At 29.0% G+C, this 21,249-nt stretch overlaps 1 protein-coding gene across 1 annotated transcript in view; it reads right to left on the bottom strand.

The window, feature by feature from the left end:
• Positions 1-16,555, bottom strand: part of LOC129960121 (retinitis pigmentosa 1-like 1 protein) — a 33,128-nt gene extending 16,573 nt beyond the window's left edge. The window contains exons 1-5 of the mRNA XM_056073260.1: positions 16,489-16,555; positions 16,214-16,374; positions 9,142-9,190; positions 2,399-2,835; positions 203-656 (exon numbers count right to left, since the gene is read on the bottom strand). Coding sequence (XP_055929235.1) covers positions 203-656; positions 2,399-2,811 — 867 coding nt within the window. The 5' untranslated portion in view covers positions 2,812-2,835; positions 9,142-9,190; positions 16,214-16,374; positions 16,489-16,555. The remainder of the gene's footprint in view (positions 1-202; positions 657-2,398; positions 2,836-9,141; positions 9,191-16,213; positions 16,375-16,488) is intronic.
• Between the last annotated feature and the right edge of the window lie 4,694 nt (positions 16,556-21,249).

The raw sequence follows: 21,249 nt of genomic DNA, 5'->3' as shown, positions 1-21,249 counted from the left end.
ATAACATTGTGAAGAAAATGCCCATTAAATTATAATAATATGATAAATCTGAAAAAATAAAAGATGTATTTAAGACTTTAAAAAAGAACTTCAAAGCATAAAAACTTGAATACAAAACTAACAATATTTTATGAATTTCTAAGAAATGTTAAAAAATTATTTTCTTCACTTTAGGTTTGGATTCTAAAATTTTTATTAAAACCTTATTTTTTTTTTCTTCAGGGGCACTCTTTCCTTTTTCTTCAGGAGCACTCTTTCCTTTTTCTTCAGGAGCACTCTTTCCTTTTTCTTCAGGGGCACTCTTTCCTTTTTCTTCAGGGGCACTCTTTCCTTTTTCTTCAGGGGCACTCTTTCCTTTTTCTTCAGAAGCTACTTCTTCATTACTTTCAGATGACTTTTCAGATCTCGACTTTTTTACGGAGGATGCAGCTTCTGGCGAATCCTTTAATTCCACTTCATCTGAATTTTCACATTGCACACTCTTGCTTTCTTTTCTTGGTGCAGTACCATTCTCAGCAGCACAATCTTTCTTTTCAACAATTTCACTAGTCTTTAATGTTCTCCTAAAATCAAATGCTTCAACCTTTAACTCACTCTTATGTATGGCTAAATAGGCTGCAACATCCGGACGTGAACGAAGCTTTGTTCCTTCAGGGCTGTACAAACAGAATAAATAAATAAAATTCAAAATTTGATTTGTTAAAGAAAACAATGAAAATTTAAAATAGATGCACTAATTTAACTAAACTTAATCTGAAAATGAATAGACTAAGTTGGACTGGATTAGAATAGAAATTTTTAAACTTCTATTTGCAACCATCTTTAGATTGTAAAAAAATTTCACATATCCCCTATAAGGCGGAAAATTTCTTTTGAGGTCCAAAATACATGCACAAATAGAAAAGTAAGACACATTAAAAAAAAATCAGTACTAATAAATATATTTTAATTGAAAAGTATTAATTAAATGTTTAAAACAGTGAAAGTAGATTTTTAGAGGCATCTTTCTTTTAACATTTAGTTATTACTTTTCAAATAAAGCTTTCATATCACACAAAATAAAATTAATGTTTGTTTATGAACACTCAGCATCTCCCATTTTGTAAACCTCCACGAGGCAGTGGGAATTTTATTTACAGTATTAAGTTTCAAAAATGACTATCATCAATACATCATGAAACATCCATTAATTTTGGGTATTCAAGGAGTCTTTTTCCCATTCACAACTGTATATATATGCTAGTGCCAATAAGTGATTTAAGACATTCTAAAAAATTACCATACAACCTATAAAAGTATTTAATACTAATATAATTTTCAAAACTGAGGTACTTCACTTCACTGAGCTTCACTCTCAAAACTGTATTGGGTACAGCATTTGCATAGAAATATGTAAAATGTTTAAAATACATTTCTATATTTGTCAAGGTAAAAATACTTAGTTACCTAAAGAACAAAATCAAACATGATTATAGATTTTTTTTTAAATTAGTCTCTTGCTTTGAAAATTGCATTAAAATACCTACAGCATTGGCAAGCATGAATGTACATTTGTTATGGTCTAATTGCAAGATATAAGCTATAAGTTTGAAATGATATAAAACATTTGAATGATTTATTTTTAGCAGCTATTAACTATCCTGTAAATCCCACATAATTTTACAGAATTTGTTAAAAAATACTTTTCTATAAATATTTTATCTTTCCTACAGACAATGCTTTTCAATACTCAAAATACATCTCTAAATGAATAAGTATTAAATTTAGCACTAAACTTACCACAAGCGGTCAAACGACCATTTTCTAATGGCTCATCTAATGTATTGGTGAAATGGTGGTAGGTTTAGTGTTAAGATGGGTTATTTTTTCCGTCTTTTGTACATTTATCGGCTGTTACTCAAAGATTTAAGGTTTAAATAAACAGGTTACTGTTTTTCAATTATGCTAAGTATTGCAAAAACTATATCATACTCTTTTAGTCATACTACACTATTTTTAATAAAAGAATAGGTATATAAATAATCTTGCAACCAAACAGATTAGGCATATATTTATTAACTGAATTTCTTTCCAAATAGTTGTACATTAAGGCATTTTTCTCATTTGATAATGCCTTATCAATGGCTTCAAATGGTTGTTAAGGCACAACCATTTGAAATTGCACACTACATCAGCATAAGAACTAATACAATTTCAATAGGAACTAAATAATTTTTAGAGAATGCAATGCTGCATATCAAAACAGTAAGAATGTAATTAGACACTATCCTAACAATATATTGAATTACTGGTCAATATTCATAACATAAATAATTTTAGTTATACACAACAAATATGAAACAGATTCTAAAGCCTTAAAAAAAAAAAAAAAAAAAAGATTTCAAAGAAACCTGCATACCTGTAAAAGTAAATGTCGATTTGGCCAGCCGTTTTGCCGGTTTTTCGTACAACAACTTGTCTTCTCCAACCATCAGGAAAGTTTGGGACAGGAACTCCCTTTTCTGATGTGGAAATTTTTATATCCTCTTCAGCATTAACTTTTTCTTCATTAGTAATCTTCCTTAACTTCGAAGGAGGTGAAGAGGGAAGACAAACAGACGTTTTCTTAGTGTTCATTTTCTTTTCCCGAGGAGGTGGTTTTTCTTGTACCTTGTTAGAAGATCTTGTCAATTTGGCAGGAGGTGATACATAGGTATTTTCAACATCTTTTCCTGATATGTTTAATTCTTCCTCTAACATTAATTCATTTTTCTTTTCACCTTCTTCAGGGATATCAGTTTTTATTTCTGCTTGCTTACGCTTTTTTCCCATAGTTTTTTTTTCTTCAGGAAGGGCCTAGATAAAATATTAAGTTATATACAGTAACAAGAATCTAAAAATACGTTTTGGATGGTTTGATAATAATAATAAAAAAATACTGGAAAGTTTAAATAAAACAAAATAGAATCAATGGAAATGCAGCACAATTAAAGTAGGATTGCATAAGAAAAAAGAAAGAATAAAACTCGCTGACTAAAGCTTATATTATCTCAGATCTTCAGTACAACAACATTTAAAAAAAAAAATGCTATTGAGTTCAATTGCATATGTATATGAATATTTTTATTAAAAATATAACAAAATGCAATTTTACATACCATGGAAAAATTAATAATGTGTTTTAAAGTATGATATAATTTTTTTTTTATTTTCATCCTATTCATATACTAAAAATTCCACAATATCAAGCATTAGATTTTTTTTATTTGAGCCTTATTTGCATTATTAAAATCAGAATAGGGAAAATTTTCTAAATAAATTTAGCATAAAACTTTCAAACTCATTCTTAAAAATTTGTATTCTAAACATTTTATATTCAAGAGCAATCCATATACAATAATCATTGTGAAATTGATTCTACTTCTTCTTCTAAATCATATCAATCACGAAATATATTATTACTTAGGCTTAATTGTCTTTTCCATCTTTGAACTCCTCGGTATAAAGAGCAAAAATTAAATAAAGATTTAGAAAGAAAAAAAATAGAACAGAGGGAAGGGTGCAGTTTTAGCAATTACCCTGAGCACCCCTTTAAGATGGTATGTCACTGTTCATCAGTGCTACAAGTAATACCAATACTCGTTTGGAAGAATATAAAAAAAGATGTTACAGAATGGGCTAAAACTTGCATTGGTTGCCAGAAAAATTTAATTATTGGCACACACATTCCAAATTCAACTGATTTGAAGAGCTTGACAGCATAATCCATATCGATATAATAGGTCCATACCCACCATCTAATGTAAATAAATATAGCTTAATAGGCATTGATCGTTTTACTTTGCTGGATGCAAATTCTGCCAATTGAGAATATTATCATGGAAACAGTCACAAAAGCATTTTATACAAATTGGATTTGCTGTTTTGTAATTCCATACAGTGTAATCACAGATACAGGAAGTCAATTCAGATCAGGAATTTTCAGACGTTTAGATAATATTTGTGGAATTAAAATGCAAACAACTTTTTGAATCATTCAGAAATCAACAAAACAAAAGAAAACTTGAAAGACAATACATAACATTAAAACCAACCATAACAACACATAATTCAGTCAAATGGAGTGAAACTTTACCAAAACTATACTCTTTCAGGGTGAGTAGTCAAATTTTTCCTTAAAAAAAAAAAAGCAGCTATGTACAACCTAACGTACATTTTCAGCTATTTCACTTTCAGTGAACATATGTGAAAATATTTGCGATATATCATTGAATGCATTAAAGGACGAATGTGACGCTAATGGCGAAAAAAAAAAAATCAGCTTTAAATGATGGTTCTTGAACTAAAAAATTTGAAATAGATTTATTTTCGGAAATTAAATTTGACTTTTTCGGACTTCACATATCACCTTCTTCATTCCTTTAGATACAAAGTCTAATATTAATTATGATTTTCTTGAATTGACACGTAATTGTTTTCCTTTTTTAGCGCGACTAATAAGTGCCTACTTTTCCATATTACTTAGGCTTATTATTTTTTTACAAAGTAAAGGGAACACAACAAATGGATTTTGCAGGACTTCTCGAACCCATTCAGCAAAATCAGGATTGATTTTTTATCCGTTGTATTACATATGGATTTTGAGCAGCTCATTGATTTAAAAATAATTCTCTAATCTACTTTGCAGTGTTTTCGTAGATTCAATTGTTGCTAATTCCAACAGAGAAATGTATTCTAAACTTCACACAATTCTCGCGCATGCTCATTAGCTGCAATTCGGGCATCTCACGGGTAAAAGAACAACTGTCTAGTAATCTATACAGAATGTAATGATCTATACAGAAAAAAAGAGGGGATACAAGGGGTGAGTTTCCGCATTACACAATCGCGAATGGTATTGTTTCATTTTTGAAGCTATGACTACGATCTATTATTATTCTTGCAATCTTTAGAGGCCAGCATTTTTTAGATGGGAAAAAATAACTAAGAAACTTTAAATTCTCTGTATTTTCTTGGTTTTTATGAAAATGTTCAAATTTCCCTGCATTTTCCCTATTTTTTTCACCCGTTTCTTAACTTCCTTGTGTTTTCCTGGTTTTTCAGGTTCCCTGCTGCGTAGCAACTTTGACATCATTAATCACCGTTATAAATAAGAAATTTCCACTAATGAAAAAAAAAAGCGGAGAAAATTTAATTTGAATTTAATATTTTGTTGCAATTATCAAGCCAGTATTCATTTTATTATTATCATTACGCTCGCGATACTTTTTTTTTTATGTTTTTGGAAAATAAATCGTTAAAATATTAGACTTTTTAAATAGACTAAAAATAGTACATTGTAACAGTATTAAATTTATAAAATAAAACAGTTTCATGTCAAACTTTCGAAGAATCATCCCCTCATCCAACCTTCCTCATTCGAATGAAAAATTATTTTTAATAAATTTTACATTTATATATATCAGCTGTCACATTTTTCAAATAATTTTGTAAACTATTTTAAAGAGACTTTATAAAATTTAACATTTTCTATGCAAAATATTAAATTTTATATAGTTCAATGTATAAAATTTAATATTTGCTAATTTTTAATATATAGAGCTAGTAGAAGTTGAATTTAATATTTAATATACTTTATTTCAATCAAAATTTTTAAACCTTTTTCGGTTTGATTAATACAATAATAAGGAAAAAATATAGAAAGTGTAATATTTTTGATTAATTAAATAAAACATATCGAAATTTTGATTTAAGCTTTGAAAAATTCTTTTCTTATTGAAAATCTAAATTTAATAGTAACTACAAGACAAATTCAGCAACTCTAGGTTCAACTGTCCTATAGAGAGCATTTTTCATCGATTTTTGAATCTTGCAATTAACAGAAAATACATCAACTTAAAATCGTCAAAATATTTACGTCATAATTTCTTAAACGAAGTTTTCGTCTACTCCTTCTAACTTTTGTAATTTATTTTTTTAAAAAGTATTAGATGATTGCAAATAAAGCTTTAGAATAAATCCCCTGATTTTTTCCTCCGATCTATCGGAATTCCCTGATGCTTCCTGTTTTCCGGTCGGCTGGTCACCTTGCTTAGGAAAGATTTTTTTTTCCCCACCTCGAAAGCAACATAATACCTTTCCCACTTAAATCCTTTTCAGGATAAGGAATTCGTTAGTCAGTGAAAATTAGTTCCATCTGGACTATCTGCAGTCTTTCTAATCCATCACTGTCAAAGAAGTCAATAGTGGGGAGCGGGGTGTAAAAGCTGAGGGGAAAAAAAAAAGACGTCTTCGCCATTTTTAACGACAAAAACCAAAGTAGCAAAAAGCCGATTGAACCAAGATTGAAGGCAACCATAGAGGACGAAATAAGCCGTTTCTACCCATTTTGAAGCGGATTTGATTAATTAATGAATTATGCTACCAAATTATTATTGCAATACAAAAAACAATGCAAGAAAACGAGTTAAAAAAGCACGTTTCTTTTTTTTTTTAAAGATAAGTGTACAGAATATAAAAGTAAGGCAAATAGACACATAAGAGCTAGTAGAAGTTGAATCAACAACTAAGTATAGTACACGAGAGTTTTTTTTTTTTTTCAGAATTGCAGGACTTTTTAAAAAGCACTGACGATATTACATACCGAAATTTCGATACCTCAGAAATTTAAATACAAATCTTCTCCACCTTCGAGCATGCACAGAAATGTGGATGGCCTCAATTTTTGACTTCGGTAAAAGATTGATTTTCAATAACTGACTTTGATGTTTAATTCTACTTATAAAAACCATCAAATTGACATTTTCAATAAAAATTACCAATTTATAAAAAATTTCCAGTTTTAGAATAAATTTCCCTGCCCTTTTGCGATCTCACGGAATTCCCTGACTATTCCCAGTTGACTGGCCACTCTGAAATCAGCAAGCGATCTTTGATTATAATTCTACAAAAAGTATTGTAGACAACTTAGATGAAATGAACTTGTGCTATATTCGTAGAAGAAAAACTAACAGATGGCTAGTCGTTGTATTTTCAATTATTCTTGTATTTTAGGCGTAAATGCATACATACTATGACAGAAAATTCTAAATGGAAACAAAAATAACAGACAAGCTCTAGTATGACAAAACAAAACCACATTTGTAAAAGAGATGTGCTCTCACATCAAGAAGTTGCAGCTAAATTAGTGAAAAATGCACAAGGGCTGTCAAAAGACTGAAAATTCTACTGCTGAGAGACAGAGATCAGCGAACACAAACGAAAAAAAGTGTTTCACTGTTATGCCTGTACTGTCTGAAATGAAATACTGATATACATATTGAAATACATGAAGTGTGTAAAATATATAGGTAAATCGCACTTGTATCGGGTGATTATAAAAAAAATATATCCCAATATATGACACCATAACTATCATACCGTTTACAGGAATGGAATAAAATTTTGGTTCAAGGTATTTTGAGGTATGCTCTCTAGAATCATGCGAGAAACAACAGTTAAACTAACAGTTATAATTACTGTGTCGAATTTTCAAGTGGCAACACCTACATTTTTTATTGGAATGTGTTCTCCATAGCAAAAAAAAAAAAAAAAAAAGCAGCATTGGAATAGCACCTGCTGTAACATGAAAATCAGGACACTAGGAAGAAGGAGAAAACTACCAATCAAATCAGTGAAGCAACAGAAAGCAAAACATTTTATCGTGTTTCACAAATTTTCCACTTAATCTATTTCAACCACAATGACACTTTGCATGAAGCAGATGGTGTCTAGAGCCAAAGCAAGTATCATGTAGAGAGGAATCTAGTTAACTTCAAATCTCTAGTAGGCACACAACAGTTGTTTTCTTTTTTCTTCTTAGTCTGCCTAGCAATGGTGATGTTTGTGCTACAGATACCACTCCAATGCCATTTATTGTTTTTTACTATGGAGAACACATTCCAATAAAAAAAAAAAGTTGGTGTTGCCACTTCAAAATTTCAACACAGTAATTATAACTCTTAGTTTAACTGTTGTTTCTCACATGATTCTAAAGAGCATACCTCAAAATACCTTGAACCAAAATTTTATTCCATTCTTGTGAATGCTATGATAATTACTGTCTCATAAATTGGGATAGTATATATATATATATATATATAATCACCCGGTATGAACAAAATGCATTATATTTTACTACATTGAAACTAGTCACAAACAAGTAACTTTGTCCCTACATATGACATAAACGTAGAAAAGAATATAATTTTTATTGTATTTCAATAAATACTACTATTTAACATTGAAGATTCTTGAATTATATGTGAATAAATATGCATAAGAAGGCCAAATACTTTCTTAAAGACAAAAAGAAATTATTTGATTAACTTTGTTCAAAAATTGAAAATGAAAGTATTGCTGGTAATTGAAATAAGAAACATTGAGTCCATTTGGACACAAACACAGAGTGTGTATATTCGAAATGAACAAAGCAGCAGAGTTAAAAATGAAATACAGTGAAAAAAATTATCATTATAAAAAGGAAGGCTGGGGAGAGGGATCATCAAAAACAAAACATGAAACTGTATAATTTTATAAATGTTAATATTGTTATAATGACATGCTTATAGTAAATCTTATTGCTGCATGTCACGCTGCTTAAAATAGTTAAAAGTAGAAACTTTTATCGAAATCAAATAATTTTTTACACATTATATATTTAATTATATAAATTCAAATAATGTTTTATACATATTCCTCTACTTACTGTTATATTAAGAATACTTTTAGGATGTTTTTAAAAATTTCTGAAAATGTAACGAGAATATTTTTTTAAATTTTACCTAACACATAGATTTGTTTGGAAAACCAAGTGTTCAATGAAACTCATGGTTAAAATTTGCAGAAATATATCAATAGAAGAGTATATGATAACAAACAAGTATTTGCAATAATATTCTCATGAAATTGTTTTGTCTTTCTACATATTAATTACCCTAATTAAACATATTAAAATCTATTTATTACTCCACTATTACATATTGTACAATGGAATACCTATATTGGAAAGGGGATAATAATAATAGGCATAGTGTATACACTATAAATTTGACATTATCTTGAGATAAGTATTGAAACAGATAAATGAATCTCTAATTTGATTTTAGACAGAAATAAACTTACAGTTTGTCTTTAAAGTTTCGTTAATGGTTTCAAAAGGAAATCAACCCTCCTGAAAATGTAAAATATAAAAATGTAAAAATACAGAAAAAAAAAATTTCTAACAATTTAAATAAAATGTGTTTAAATTTCAACATTTTATTGTAGCTCCAATTTGGAAAAAAGCACACAAAGGAAATCAAATTCAGACATCAAACACAAAAATATTCATAAAAACTATTTGTATAAAATATTTTTACAATGAAAATCTGAAATATATAAGTCAAAAAGTGAGAATTTATTAAATATTAGCATTATAACAATTATTAATAGTGCTAATAATATTTAACAATATTCAAAAAGATTTTTAAAAAATTGGAAATTTTGAATTTTTTTTCCCTGGAGAAATAATTCTGCCAAACCGTAATTTTTCCTAGAAAAAAAAAATACACAACACTTTTATTGGCTTAAGTTGTTGAACTATATACAGGGGTGTTTGTGGGACCCCAAAAAATCCCCTGAAACTTTTACGGACTTACTACCGACATTTTGGAGTTTCGAGAAGGGGGGGGGGAGAAATGAAAAATTACAATTATGAAGTATTGAATGACCTAATTATAAAAGTTCAATGAATTACTTTTTTTGCAAAATTAAGACCTTTGAACCCAGGTCACGTGATCGCACATCTGGTCGAACGAAGTCTCTCCCTTTTTTTTCTGCCGCGCCTACTTGCCGAAAAGAATCCAGAAGAGAATGTCCGAGAACCGGGGAAATGAGTCATAACTCGCAATAAGGAAAGAACAAAAAAGAAGTTTTTTTCCCCCTTTTCACGCATTATCACTGCCTTTGGAGAAAGAAAGGAAAAGTTTTCACCACACACACTGACCTTGCGTTTTCTGCTTTCAAAGCAAACAAAATTACCCAGATCAAAATAAATAATTCATTATTATTCCTACTTCCTTTTGAACGACGATCCCCGGAATTTCCGGGTATCGAAGTTCAAAATCCCCGGAATTCCGGGGTTTCCCCGAAGCACAAACACCCCTGTATATATCCAAAATCAGTGTTGCAACTCAAATCTCGGAAAAAAAAAACAAAAAAAAACAACCAATATTTCCCCTGTGTATATGCAGTATAAGAAGAAGCATGTGAATAACGCTCACAAGCTCGCTACAAAAGAATCCCAATGCCCTCTTAGATTTCATCATTGAGAAAAAGCAAAGGGAAATAAGCAACAATTCATCATTGCCTGAAATAGTAATATATTAAGTAAATGTTTATATTTACAAACAGAAAAAAAAATGTCTTTATAATACTAAACAAAAACTGCTAAATAAAAATATATAATAAAAATTACTAAATAAATTACCAAAAAAAAAGCATTACAAAGATCTTTTTTTTTTTTTTTTTTTTTTTTTTTTTTTTGACAATTCATGCATTTGAGCATAAATTTCTGTAGATTTTTCAGTCATTGTTTTCATAATTTTTTTTTTTCTTTTGCAAAAATTTAATTTCTAAAGTTGTTTTGTGTTTGTTGGTTCTTTCTCTCTTTTCCCCCTGAATTCTTTTCTGCTTTTCTAAAGTTCCATAATACCTCATATGCGCTAATTTTGCATACTGAGACAAATGTGAGAAGGTTATGGACATTTAAGACCCCCTCCATAAAAATTTATAGCATTACACACATTTCTTACACAAATTATTTTTTTTTCCAGAGTTCCAGCAAACAATATTCATTTTAATACTAAATCCATTTTCCATAGTTGAACTGCTATATGACAATACAATAATTATTTTTATGACTTTCCAAAAATTAGAAAATTCTTTGGACCTCAAAACATTAAAATAGAAATTATCTAAACAAATTTCTTCATTAAATGAATCAAGGTCTGCTCTGAATTCACTTTAATGTTATTTCAGAAAAATATCAATTGGATCTTTGCACTTTTTGAACCCGTAGCAAAAATTTGTGCTTTGGAATAAACCAACAATTCGCTTTTCACATAATACTCTATTGTGTTTTCCATAAACGTAGATCAAAACAAGACACAGCTTTTAAAATAGCAGAATTTTTAAACATGTATTAAAATACTTTTCTTGTACTTCACTAATATTAAACATTCTGCTAAAAAATGGTTTTGTTCAATTCCAGTAGCTCCACTACTATCCAAGAAGCTGTAGTCAATATTCCAATATCAGTATTTTTTTTCAGTGTTGAAACTTGAACTGATGCATGGAAAAGAAAAAGGGGATGAGATTCTGTGAATTGAGTTGTGTTGTTTTAGAGCTACAGTTATGACATTTTATTCTTCCCACGTTTAAAGAAATCGGCATTTTTTATATGGAATAAACTAATAGTCCATATACTTTCCCAGTTTCGATGGAAAATTTCAGAATTCCCTGCATTTTCCTTGTTTTATGGAGGAATTTAAATTACCTGTGCTTTCACAATTTTCCCAGTACCATGGCAACCCTGAAAATTTACCTCTAAGTCTGCACCTGGAGCTTTTATTGGATAAGGATTACATCAGCATTTTCAGTTTAAAGCTCAATAGAATTATTACTATTAGCCATTAAGCTTTGAAGAAAAATGTTAACTCAAGAGTTACAAATATTAGAAAGTGAGATATTAAGTGTAACGTTACCTTAATTAGGAGTAAATTTAGAAAATTTTTATTTTATTTTAAATTTGAGAGATATTTTTAAAATTCTGCTTCAGGATATGTTATAAAGAAAAGAATAGATGGTGAAAGTTTCACATCAGTACCCACAATATTTTTTAAAAAATTCAACTACATTAGAGAGGGGGAAACAGGATTGTTAAAAAAATATAAAATATTTTTTTATCAGTTGGAATCTAAGAAAAGAAAGAAAAAAAAATATTTTTCAGATAGTTATTCTACAATTTCAAATGGTGTCATAACTTTCATTGGGGGGGAGCAAAAATTAAACTAAAAAATGAAAATCTTGCATTTTAGCAATTGAATTTCAAAAAACAACAAAAAGTACATGAGCTAATGACAACTGAAAAATAAATACCATCTTGATAATTATGACAAAAAAAAAAGTGCTAATTATAAATTTAATTTTTACCTTTTCTTTTGATAATTTCAGATTCATATCAGATTATATTCTGCTTGTGATTAATGATGCACATAAATAGGTTTTAAATTTTCAATAAAATATCAATAAAACAAATGATATCTGGATGCAGGCAAATTATCCTGATATCGAAACTTTATCTACCTCTAGACAGGATTCTTCTAATTAGAAAACAATCAAGAAAACTGGTACAATGAAACAGAACAAAAATTTTACATGCAAATTAGTAAAATCAAATTTTGGAGGCTGCTTAGTTGATACAGAAATATGCTTGCTATCATTCTTAGTAATATTAATTTTGGTTTATATATTTTATTTACCAAGGTTTCATTGAGAAATATGATAATCACAACCTAAAATCATTTCATTTGGAATATTTGTAAGATACGCCTTACACTTTTTGCCATTCATCACGAAAGAATGCATCTTTCTGTTGATTCTGATATTTACAATTCAATCAAAATTATTATAATGATACAGTGTGATAAAATAGTAAAATGTGGTTTCTTACCAAAAATGATACAAAATAGATAGATATTAAGCCAAAGATTTAATGAAGCTATCAAAACTAAAGGCAAACATTTCTATAAACAAAATAATACATTTTCTATAAAAGTGTTTTGCATTATATCATGGTAAAATTTATATGACATAAGCCTTTAAATATAAAAATAGGGAAAAGCGCTGCAGCCCAAAATAAAGTTAATCGCTTCATACATCTCACTAAATATTTATTCTATTCTTTTGAAATTTGCAAAAAAATTAGAGAAAAATTCATGGATAATTTTTAATTTCCTAAAAGGATATTTTGAAGCCTTTAAGTAAATCTTTGTACTACAAATGCCTGAATTTATCTTTTGTTTTTTAAGTTTGTCAAAGAACGGTTGAGACATATCTCTTTCCACAAATCATAAAAAAAAAGACAAAAGAGAGTTTCATTCTTAAGACATAAATTTTCCTTTTTCAACACAAAAGTTATCTTAAATTAGATCTTTAGAAAAAATAATTCGTATCAGACACAGATATTGAAAAATAATATGTACCAAAAAATCATTTAGTTTGGTGTATTTATATACTTTTGTTTTGTGTAAGACTGCTATTTCTTGAAGTAACCTTTGTCAAACAGAAGTAAATTTTAGAGATGCTATGTTTAGAATAATTAGTCACTCCAAGCATGTTATCTAATAATGTTTTGATACCTGGTCTTTTTATTCCATTTATGATTATATGCAATATTATAGCAATTATAATGGATTAATTTTACAAAATTTGAAATTTTTATAAGAAATCTTAAATACAAAAAAGAACATCAATAATAAAACACACACAAATAACTATCTTCATGTTACAAGATATGGAGTTCACAATGCATTAATTATCAAAAGAAATAATTTTGTCAGCATTTTTTCAAAATTAACAGTAATACTCTAAAGTATTTACTAGAAAATAAAATTCTCATTTTTTTAATAATTTCTTATACTGTGTAAATGACATTATATGAGTTGATGAGTAAAAATTCTAGTTTGCCACAAGGACAGACTGAGATTTCATATTTCTTGCTGCTGACGAAATTTTATATATATATATATATATTCTTACATTACAACAATGTGGAAAATGATATTTCATTCAAGTAATGCATATCTGCATTACTTGTAATGCAGTAATACATAGTAATCTCATTACTTGCATTCTGCATTACATATTATCTGCATTACTTGTAATCAGTAATGCATAGCATCTGAATGCCAATTAAAATGCTGTCAGTATTTTGAAATTTAAACATGTGCACCTAAACACATTATTTTAGAAGCAATACATAAAATTTAACATACAGAAAAATTCCTGGTAGGAATGAGCTAAAATTTTGCATATCCCCATGAAATGGTCTTGTTCTATTTATACTCAAATTTAAATATGCTGGCATTTAAAAATGTCAAACTTTAATTTTGAAATTTTTCTTGGCATATTAGAAATAACTTTTTAATGATAATTAAGTATGCAAAATGTATAGAATATTTTATGTTTTCAGAACAAAATGAGTTTAAGTTCAATAATTATATTATTTTTTAAGACATGAAAAAAGTACAAAAATTTATTTTAACATTAGAAGGTCAAAATTTCCTGAGCTTATCATTTTGAATTTACTAGACCTATATTAATAAAATTTCAATTTTGAGAAGAACTTTTGATGTAGTTCAATTTGATGAGAAGAATGGGTTTTGCTACTGAAAATGTTGAAAATTCCTCTTATTTCAATATACAGACAGCCCCTTACAAAATCTGCAATTTAAAAATTTTTAATAAAAAATTAATTTTTTCCGAATGATACATCTCATGATTTTATGATGAATGATGCCAGAATAAAACTAGGTGATTCTTCCAGACACTTATTTGTCTGGAAGAATCTGTCTGGAAGTTATACTTATTGTATAAAAGTATAACTGTACATTATACTTTTATACTGAAGAAATTATTTTATGGTTTTCACTTCTTGTTAAGTAAACAAATATGAACTAGTATTAGGCAATAATGATGAATTTTTGATTTCTTTTTGTTACTTTAACAAATATTAGCTTTTTATATTTATATTTTTTCAAATTTGAGTTTGTGATTTATTTCATGCCAATTTACCACTTTTAAGGTATGGCTTGGAGAAAAATGTTAGAAAATTAAAGTTATTTAAACAAGCAATTAATTTTTTCTGCCTAAAGCCTTTTCAAAAAATTTTTGACTCATAAATTAACTATATGATCAAAAGAAGATTCTTTAACAACAATAGTAGTATAGTAAGTAGACAAATTATCAATACTTAGTCCTTTTTAAATTGAAAACTTTTAACTTAACTGCTTTGACATTAAAGATGTGTAACTGGATATTACTCATGACATATTAAAAATACAAAATAATGCAGTTTCCTGTATTTTTACTAATTATGAGTTAGGTTATTAGATCATACAAATGAAAAAAAAAGTGGTTCTTTATGTTCCATTTTCACATCAAATTTTGATACCATAATAAAATACTGAATCAAAAATCAGCTGTTAAAAAAAGTTTATTTGTTTAAAAAAACAAGCTACAAACAATTAAAAATTGATCAAGTTGCTTAGGTAATGTAATAGAAATTGCTATTTTAATTTGATAGTAATGGCATCAATGAACTATTCTTACAAAACAGAGATGATAGTCAATATGTTCATTAAAATGCATATGGAAATCAATACTATGAAAGTTAACACCCTAGGCCCAATTTGACTAGAAAAGCAAGTGGCAGTTACAAAGTTGACAGACAATCTCAGTTCAGCTAAAAAAAGAATACCAACTCTGATGATAGTAGAATTGAATGAGCAATTTATTTTAGTTACAAGACAAGGAATCAAAATATTATTAATTTGCTATAAGTTCATTTTTGTGTGATGCTTGTAATAGTTTTTTTTAAACTTTTTTTTTGGGGGGGGATGAATACAAATTAACATATGAGAATAAGACAAACTATTATAAATATCAGGACATAAGAAAGGCCAATTACCAAACAAGCAAAAAGTTAGTTCAATTCACATTATCTGAAATATCATTTTTTCAAAAGCAATTTATGCATATATTTTACAAAGATCTAAATGTGACTGATTTTCATTTACCAATTCAACAACATATGTGAATATCAAAAATAAATGAGTACTTCATGAGTATTGGTTATTTCACACGTTAGATATGGATTTAGATAAATAATTATTTATCACATTAAATATTTTTTTTCAGTTCAAGTTCTTAGCTATATTACTAAATTGAAATAAACAATATATAAACGCATTAAAGACAGAGAAAGATCGCTAAAACAAAACACTGAGAAAACAATAATCTCTAAAGAAAGTCAAAATTGCACACAGCAAATCATGTCTATTTGTTCAACCGTTTTTATTTACTATTAACATGAATTTCCCTATTTGGTATTTACGTACAGCTAACTAAAAGCCTTTCTAAAATAAATACCTACCTTCTGTTCACAATGAATGCTGCTCTGCCGTTAAAATATCTTTAAGATAGTCTATCCTGCACAAAAACTGTTCTTTGTTAAATTCGCATCAGCAAAACGGTACAAGCAGCGCGGGAAAACCAAGATGTCTTTTTTCAAGTTACTGCTTATTTCCGTTCGATCTGTTAAAATAAGGGCTTTTACAAATGAAGTATTCAATTCATAGATATTTTAAAACAAAATTCAACAAATAAAACCCAAATAATTTTCAAATTTCCATTAGTAACAAGGATTACCTATTAAAAACTGACACAACTAATGACAAGCAACAAAGACTTTTTCATATGGACGCCAAAATAATCGCCACAATAATGTTGCCAATCAGCATTTACGAACCATATCTGTAACGGCCGTCAGACAGACAGACATAAAAGACAATTTTTTAATAACAATTATTTGTGCAATGGCTAACTTTAAACATTTGTTGCATATAGCTCTTTTTTTAATCCCACTTTTAATTAAAAATTTATTAATTATAATTAACATTTAATCTATTAATTTAAGTAACATGTGATTGACTTAATTTATCTGTTTGAGCAAAATTTTTCCTTTTGATTTTTTTAAGACCATTTATTTAATTTATTTATTAGAGTAAAGCATTTTCTGAGAAAATTGAAATTTTAAAAAAATGCCATTTCTTTAAAATTTTCACTTTAGTTCTATATTTTACCAGTAAATGGCGCATGCAAAATGAATGCAATTAAAAGGTCACTTCACAAGCAATTAAAAATGATCTCTATGGGATACTCATATCGCCAAGTGAGAAGTCAAGAAATCACTGATAACGAGCAACGACTTCACACTTTAGAGATACATAATCCATGATTTTTTGAATAACAAATAATTTTGCTATTATTATTTTTAAATATTTGTTCCAAATATCTGTTATTTCAATTATATTATTAGTTAAAATTATTAATTAGTATTAAATATAAAATTTATTAACTCTAATTAATACTTGATTTACTAATTTAAGTAACATGTGATTGAATTAATTTATCTATTTCAGCTTACTTTTTAATTTTGATTTTTTCAAAACTATTTATTTAATTTATTTATTGGAGTAAAGCATTTTCTGAAAAAGTTGAATTACAAAAAAAAAAAATGTCATTTCTTTAAAATTTTCACTTTACTGCCAATCAATGGTGTCTGCTAAGTGAATAGAATGAATGCCATTAAAAAATCATGTCCCAGGCAATTAGAAATGATCTTTATGGGATAGTGCACTGTCAAATGCGACTATCGGAAAGTCAAGATCGCAAATACTAGTATCCATAAGCGGCGCGGTGACTTCACACTTTCCTGCGATAACTCCACTTTCAGTGATATGCGATTCAATGATACGATAGTTCCAAGAATAACCTGTCCGTTCATTTTTCAACCTATTCACAGATTTCTCCTTTTCCCTTTACTCCTGTGAATGGGATGGGAGAATGCATACCCTGTGGAAACAAGAGAAGAATATTTTGTGTTTCTGACATTTCTTTTCCTCCCCCGGGAGGGTCGGGAACCAGCCGATACCCCCTTCTTTTCTTTCAAAGGTGTCGGCTGAGGCCGCTGTAAAGTCTCGATCCAAAAACAGGTAGCGATATGATCAAATTTTTTTATTTACAGCTTTATTACATAAAAACAACTCTTTCTAATCTAGGTTAAATGAATGATGCTATTTACAACAAGAAAATTACACAAGAATAGTTCCTCGAACTATTTCGAAGGAAACAACTTTACAAGAACAGCTAACAGGCTGTTGGCGTCTTAGGCTACTCCGGGGGTAGCTCTCGGAATCCACCGAATTTTCTTCGGGTGGAATTCTACGCAGAAGTCCGATTCACACGAAGCTTCTCCTCCTTGGTTCACACGAAGCTCCTCTCCTTGGTTCACAAGAAGCTTCTCTCCTTGGTTCACACGAAGCTTCTCTCCCTGGTACACACGAAGCTTCTCTCTGTCTTCTTCCGAAAAATCTCACCTTTTATTTTCCTCTCAGACTCCCTGTTACCCAATCACCGTTCAGAACAACCTGAATCGTCTCTGGTCGCCCGTGGGAAAATGTCCATTGATGATTCACCTTCCACCATGGGAAAAATGCAGGACATCTGGAGTGTTTGACACTGTCGCCTTTCGAAGACACGATTTATTTCCCTGGGAAACGCACGTGTGTTTCCTTATCTGGATTAGCACTAAAATGGCCAGATGACCGTACTTAAAAGGAGGGTCTTCCATTTGGCAATCTGGAGGCACTTAACACTGTGGGAGTTTCGTTGATGAAGAATGGCCCGGAATGTACATTATCGAGTGTGGGAAAAAGGAATGTCACAGTGGTCACCCAGGAAGAAGCTGATTCATTACACCGCGTAATGTCAATATGGAGAGTTGTTCCTTTGCGGTTTTAGGCTGAAGGAAATCCATTACTCTTTTTATTCCATTTCCACTTACAACATATTTTTCTATTGCAGACTTTGGGATTTTACATTAATATCGTACATGAAATTGAAATCGACTGATTCCTTCAATGTTTTTTTGGTGCATTCAAGTAAGAATGATCGATCGTGTACTAATTTGTAAACATTATGAAAACAATATTTTTATTTTTTAGTGCCCAATGTAAAAATACCAATTGACAGGAAACTTGAGATTCATTTTACTTGAATTTGAAGTTGCAGTTTTTGATAATTCTTTCTCCTTTCTGCTGTTTTTGATAACGAAGTATTGACTAATGTTGATCCTCAGATATTATGGTACATTAGCCAGAGAATCATCAAGTTTTATATTAATAAAATGAAATAAAAACTTCTTTTCTTTTAAAAAAAGTTGATTATTTTCCACGTATTATGCAACAAAGAGATCATATATTCTTTTTTGTTAAATATATTTTGAAAATAAGGTAAAAAATGTTATCGTGTAAATATTTCTTATACAAAATACATACTTTTATGGATGTAATTTCATAGATACTTGTAAAAGAAGCCATTCATTTCGTCTATACAATTAGAAAGAATCTTTGGATGAATGGATTATTCTAAGCATAATTAGTTTTTATATTCATTTTATAGGCTTTTTATATTCTTAAAAGCCGGCGTCCTGGCATAGGGGTAGCGCGTCTTCCCCGTGATCTGGGCGTCCCGGGTTCGAGTCCCGGTTTGGGAATGGTTGTTCTTCTGTTGTTCTATCTGTGAGATGTGTGAATGTGCCCTCCTGTAAAAAGGGGTTGTGCAAGCGAATGAGTGATGCGTGAGTGGCAAAGTCGTACTCTTGGCCCTAGCTGGCGCTGCTATAAAAAATAAGAGACGTTCCCCCTCAGGCTTAATCGCTGTCTTCGTAACAGCGGGCTTGTCAGTGGCAAGTGCCATAAGAAACAAACAAACAATATTCTTAAAAAATATTTTGAAAAAATATAATTTTTTTATCTAAAATGTCTGTTTTAAATCTAATTTTTAAGACGTAATATATTTATGCATTGCTCCGGAATGCGATTCTATTAAAATTGAATTTCTCCATTTCCTACCTTGTTTACTACTTTTAAGAGTCACAAATTGGGCAAAGATATTGCTTTCCCCTTCTGCAGATTTTCGGTCCAGTAGGAATGCTAATTAATTCCCAGCTACCCGAAAGCAGTGTTAGGACACCGGTTGCTTATCGTGTCGAATTTTCTCTTTGTGAGAATAATAGATCCTTTTTATTATTATTTTATTTCTGAGAAATTGCCTTGCAGTTTCAAAACGCAGTAAATCTGTGTAGAAATTGGTAATCGTTTTTCAGCTGTTTCATATAACACTGCATAAAGCTTACGTGAAAAAAAAAAATCATAATTTTTGCTTTGATAAGGGTCTAGTTGTTACAAATTAAATGTCTGATCCTTCGAATTTTTTAAAATGTTTAAAATTATGAAAATCTTTTTATTATATTGAATTATAAAATTATTTCCAGACATTAGGAAGAAGGATTTAATTCTTGAAGAAAAAAAAAAGTATATATTTGTAAAATTTTTATATGAGGTGAATTTATTTCTTGTTCTGCTATTAAAATATTTTTGTCTATGTGTGTGTATGCATTTTTAAGAATAAGTAGAGTTGATTTGATCTCATAGTATCGAAAAAATGGTATTGTTAGAATATTTTATAACCATCAATGAATTAAAATCTTAATTATTTACTCTGCCTTTTTATTACACCACATTTTTTCATAGTGTAGGAGGTTACGAGAAGCAAACATAATATTTGCAAATAAATGTTGCAGATACTATGTTTTCTTCTCGTAACCTCCAGGAAAATCAGATTTTTACTGTTTAATTTCTTTTTTTTTTTCCTTAATAGTCTGATTCTACTACACTATTCTGTAAGTTTACCGTAGAAGGGTTTGAACTTTGTTCATCATTTTTCTATGGGTTAAATTTACTGCTGCATTGCCATTAAATGAATGCATATATTCTTTTGTGTTCATAAAAATAAAGAAGAGACTAAACTGATTTTAAAATAAAATAATAACTAAGGAAGAATTTTATACGATGTACAACTGCATAAAAATCCAAATTAAAACAAATGGTATTATACAATAAGTGTCAAGTTTAATAATATTATTTATATCACTACTTGGAATGAAGTTTTCAAGCAAATAAAAAATCCCTAGCCTCCATCCAAATGTCATTTAAACACATTTTTTAAGAATGCTTTATTAACTTTCTTTTTAGCATAAAATCGTATAGACTCCAGCGATCTTGCATTTTTTTTACATTAAGTCAGCTAAATTATATTTTAAGAACATTAAATCCACAATAATCGCAATCAAAGTGAATCAAATATATAAACAATATTAACATATTTAACACATCAGGTTTTTTAAAGCTTTATTATTATTATTATTCCAAATCTGGGAAATACTTAATTATTTAATTTATATATTAAATTAGATAATTTTATGCGCTATGCGAATCATATAAGAATATCTTATAGGCTCAACTAGGTTTTTACACTCTTAATGAAAAAGATAAGCCATAGATAGTA

This window comes from Argiope bruennichi, chromosome X2 (genome assembly GCF_947563725.1).
Source record: "Argiope bruennichi chromosome X2, qqArgBrue1.1, whole genome shotgun sequence".
Lineage (NCBI taxonomy): Eukaryota > Metazoa > Arthropoda > Arachnida > Araneae > Araneidae > Argiope > Argiope bruennichi.
Note: the sequence above shows the minus strand (reverse complement) of the source record. Positions and strands in the feature narration are given on the sequence as shown.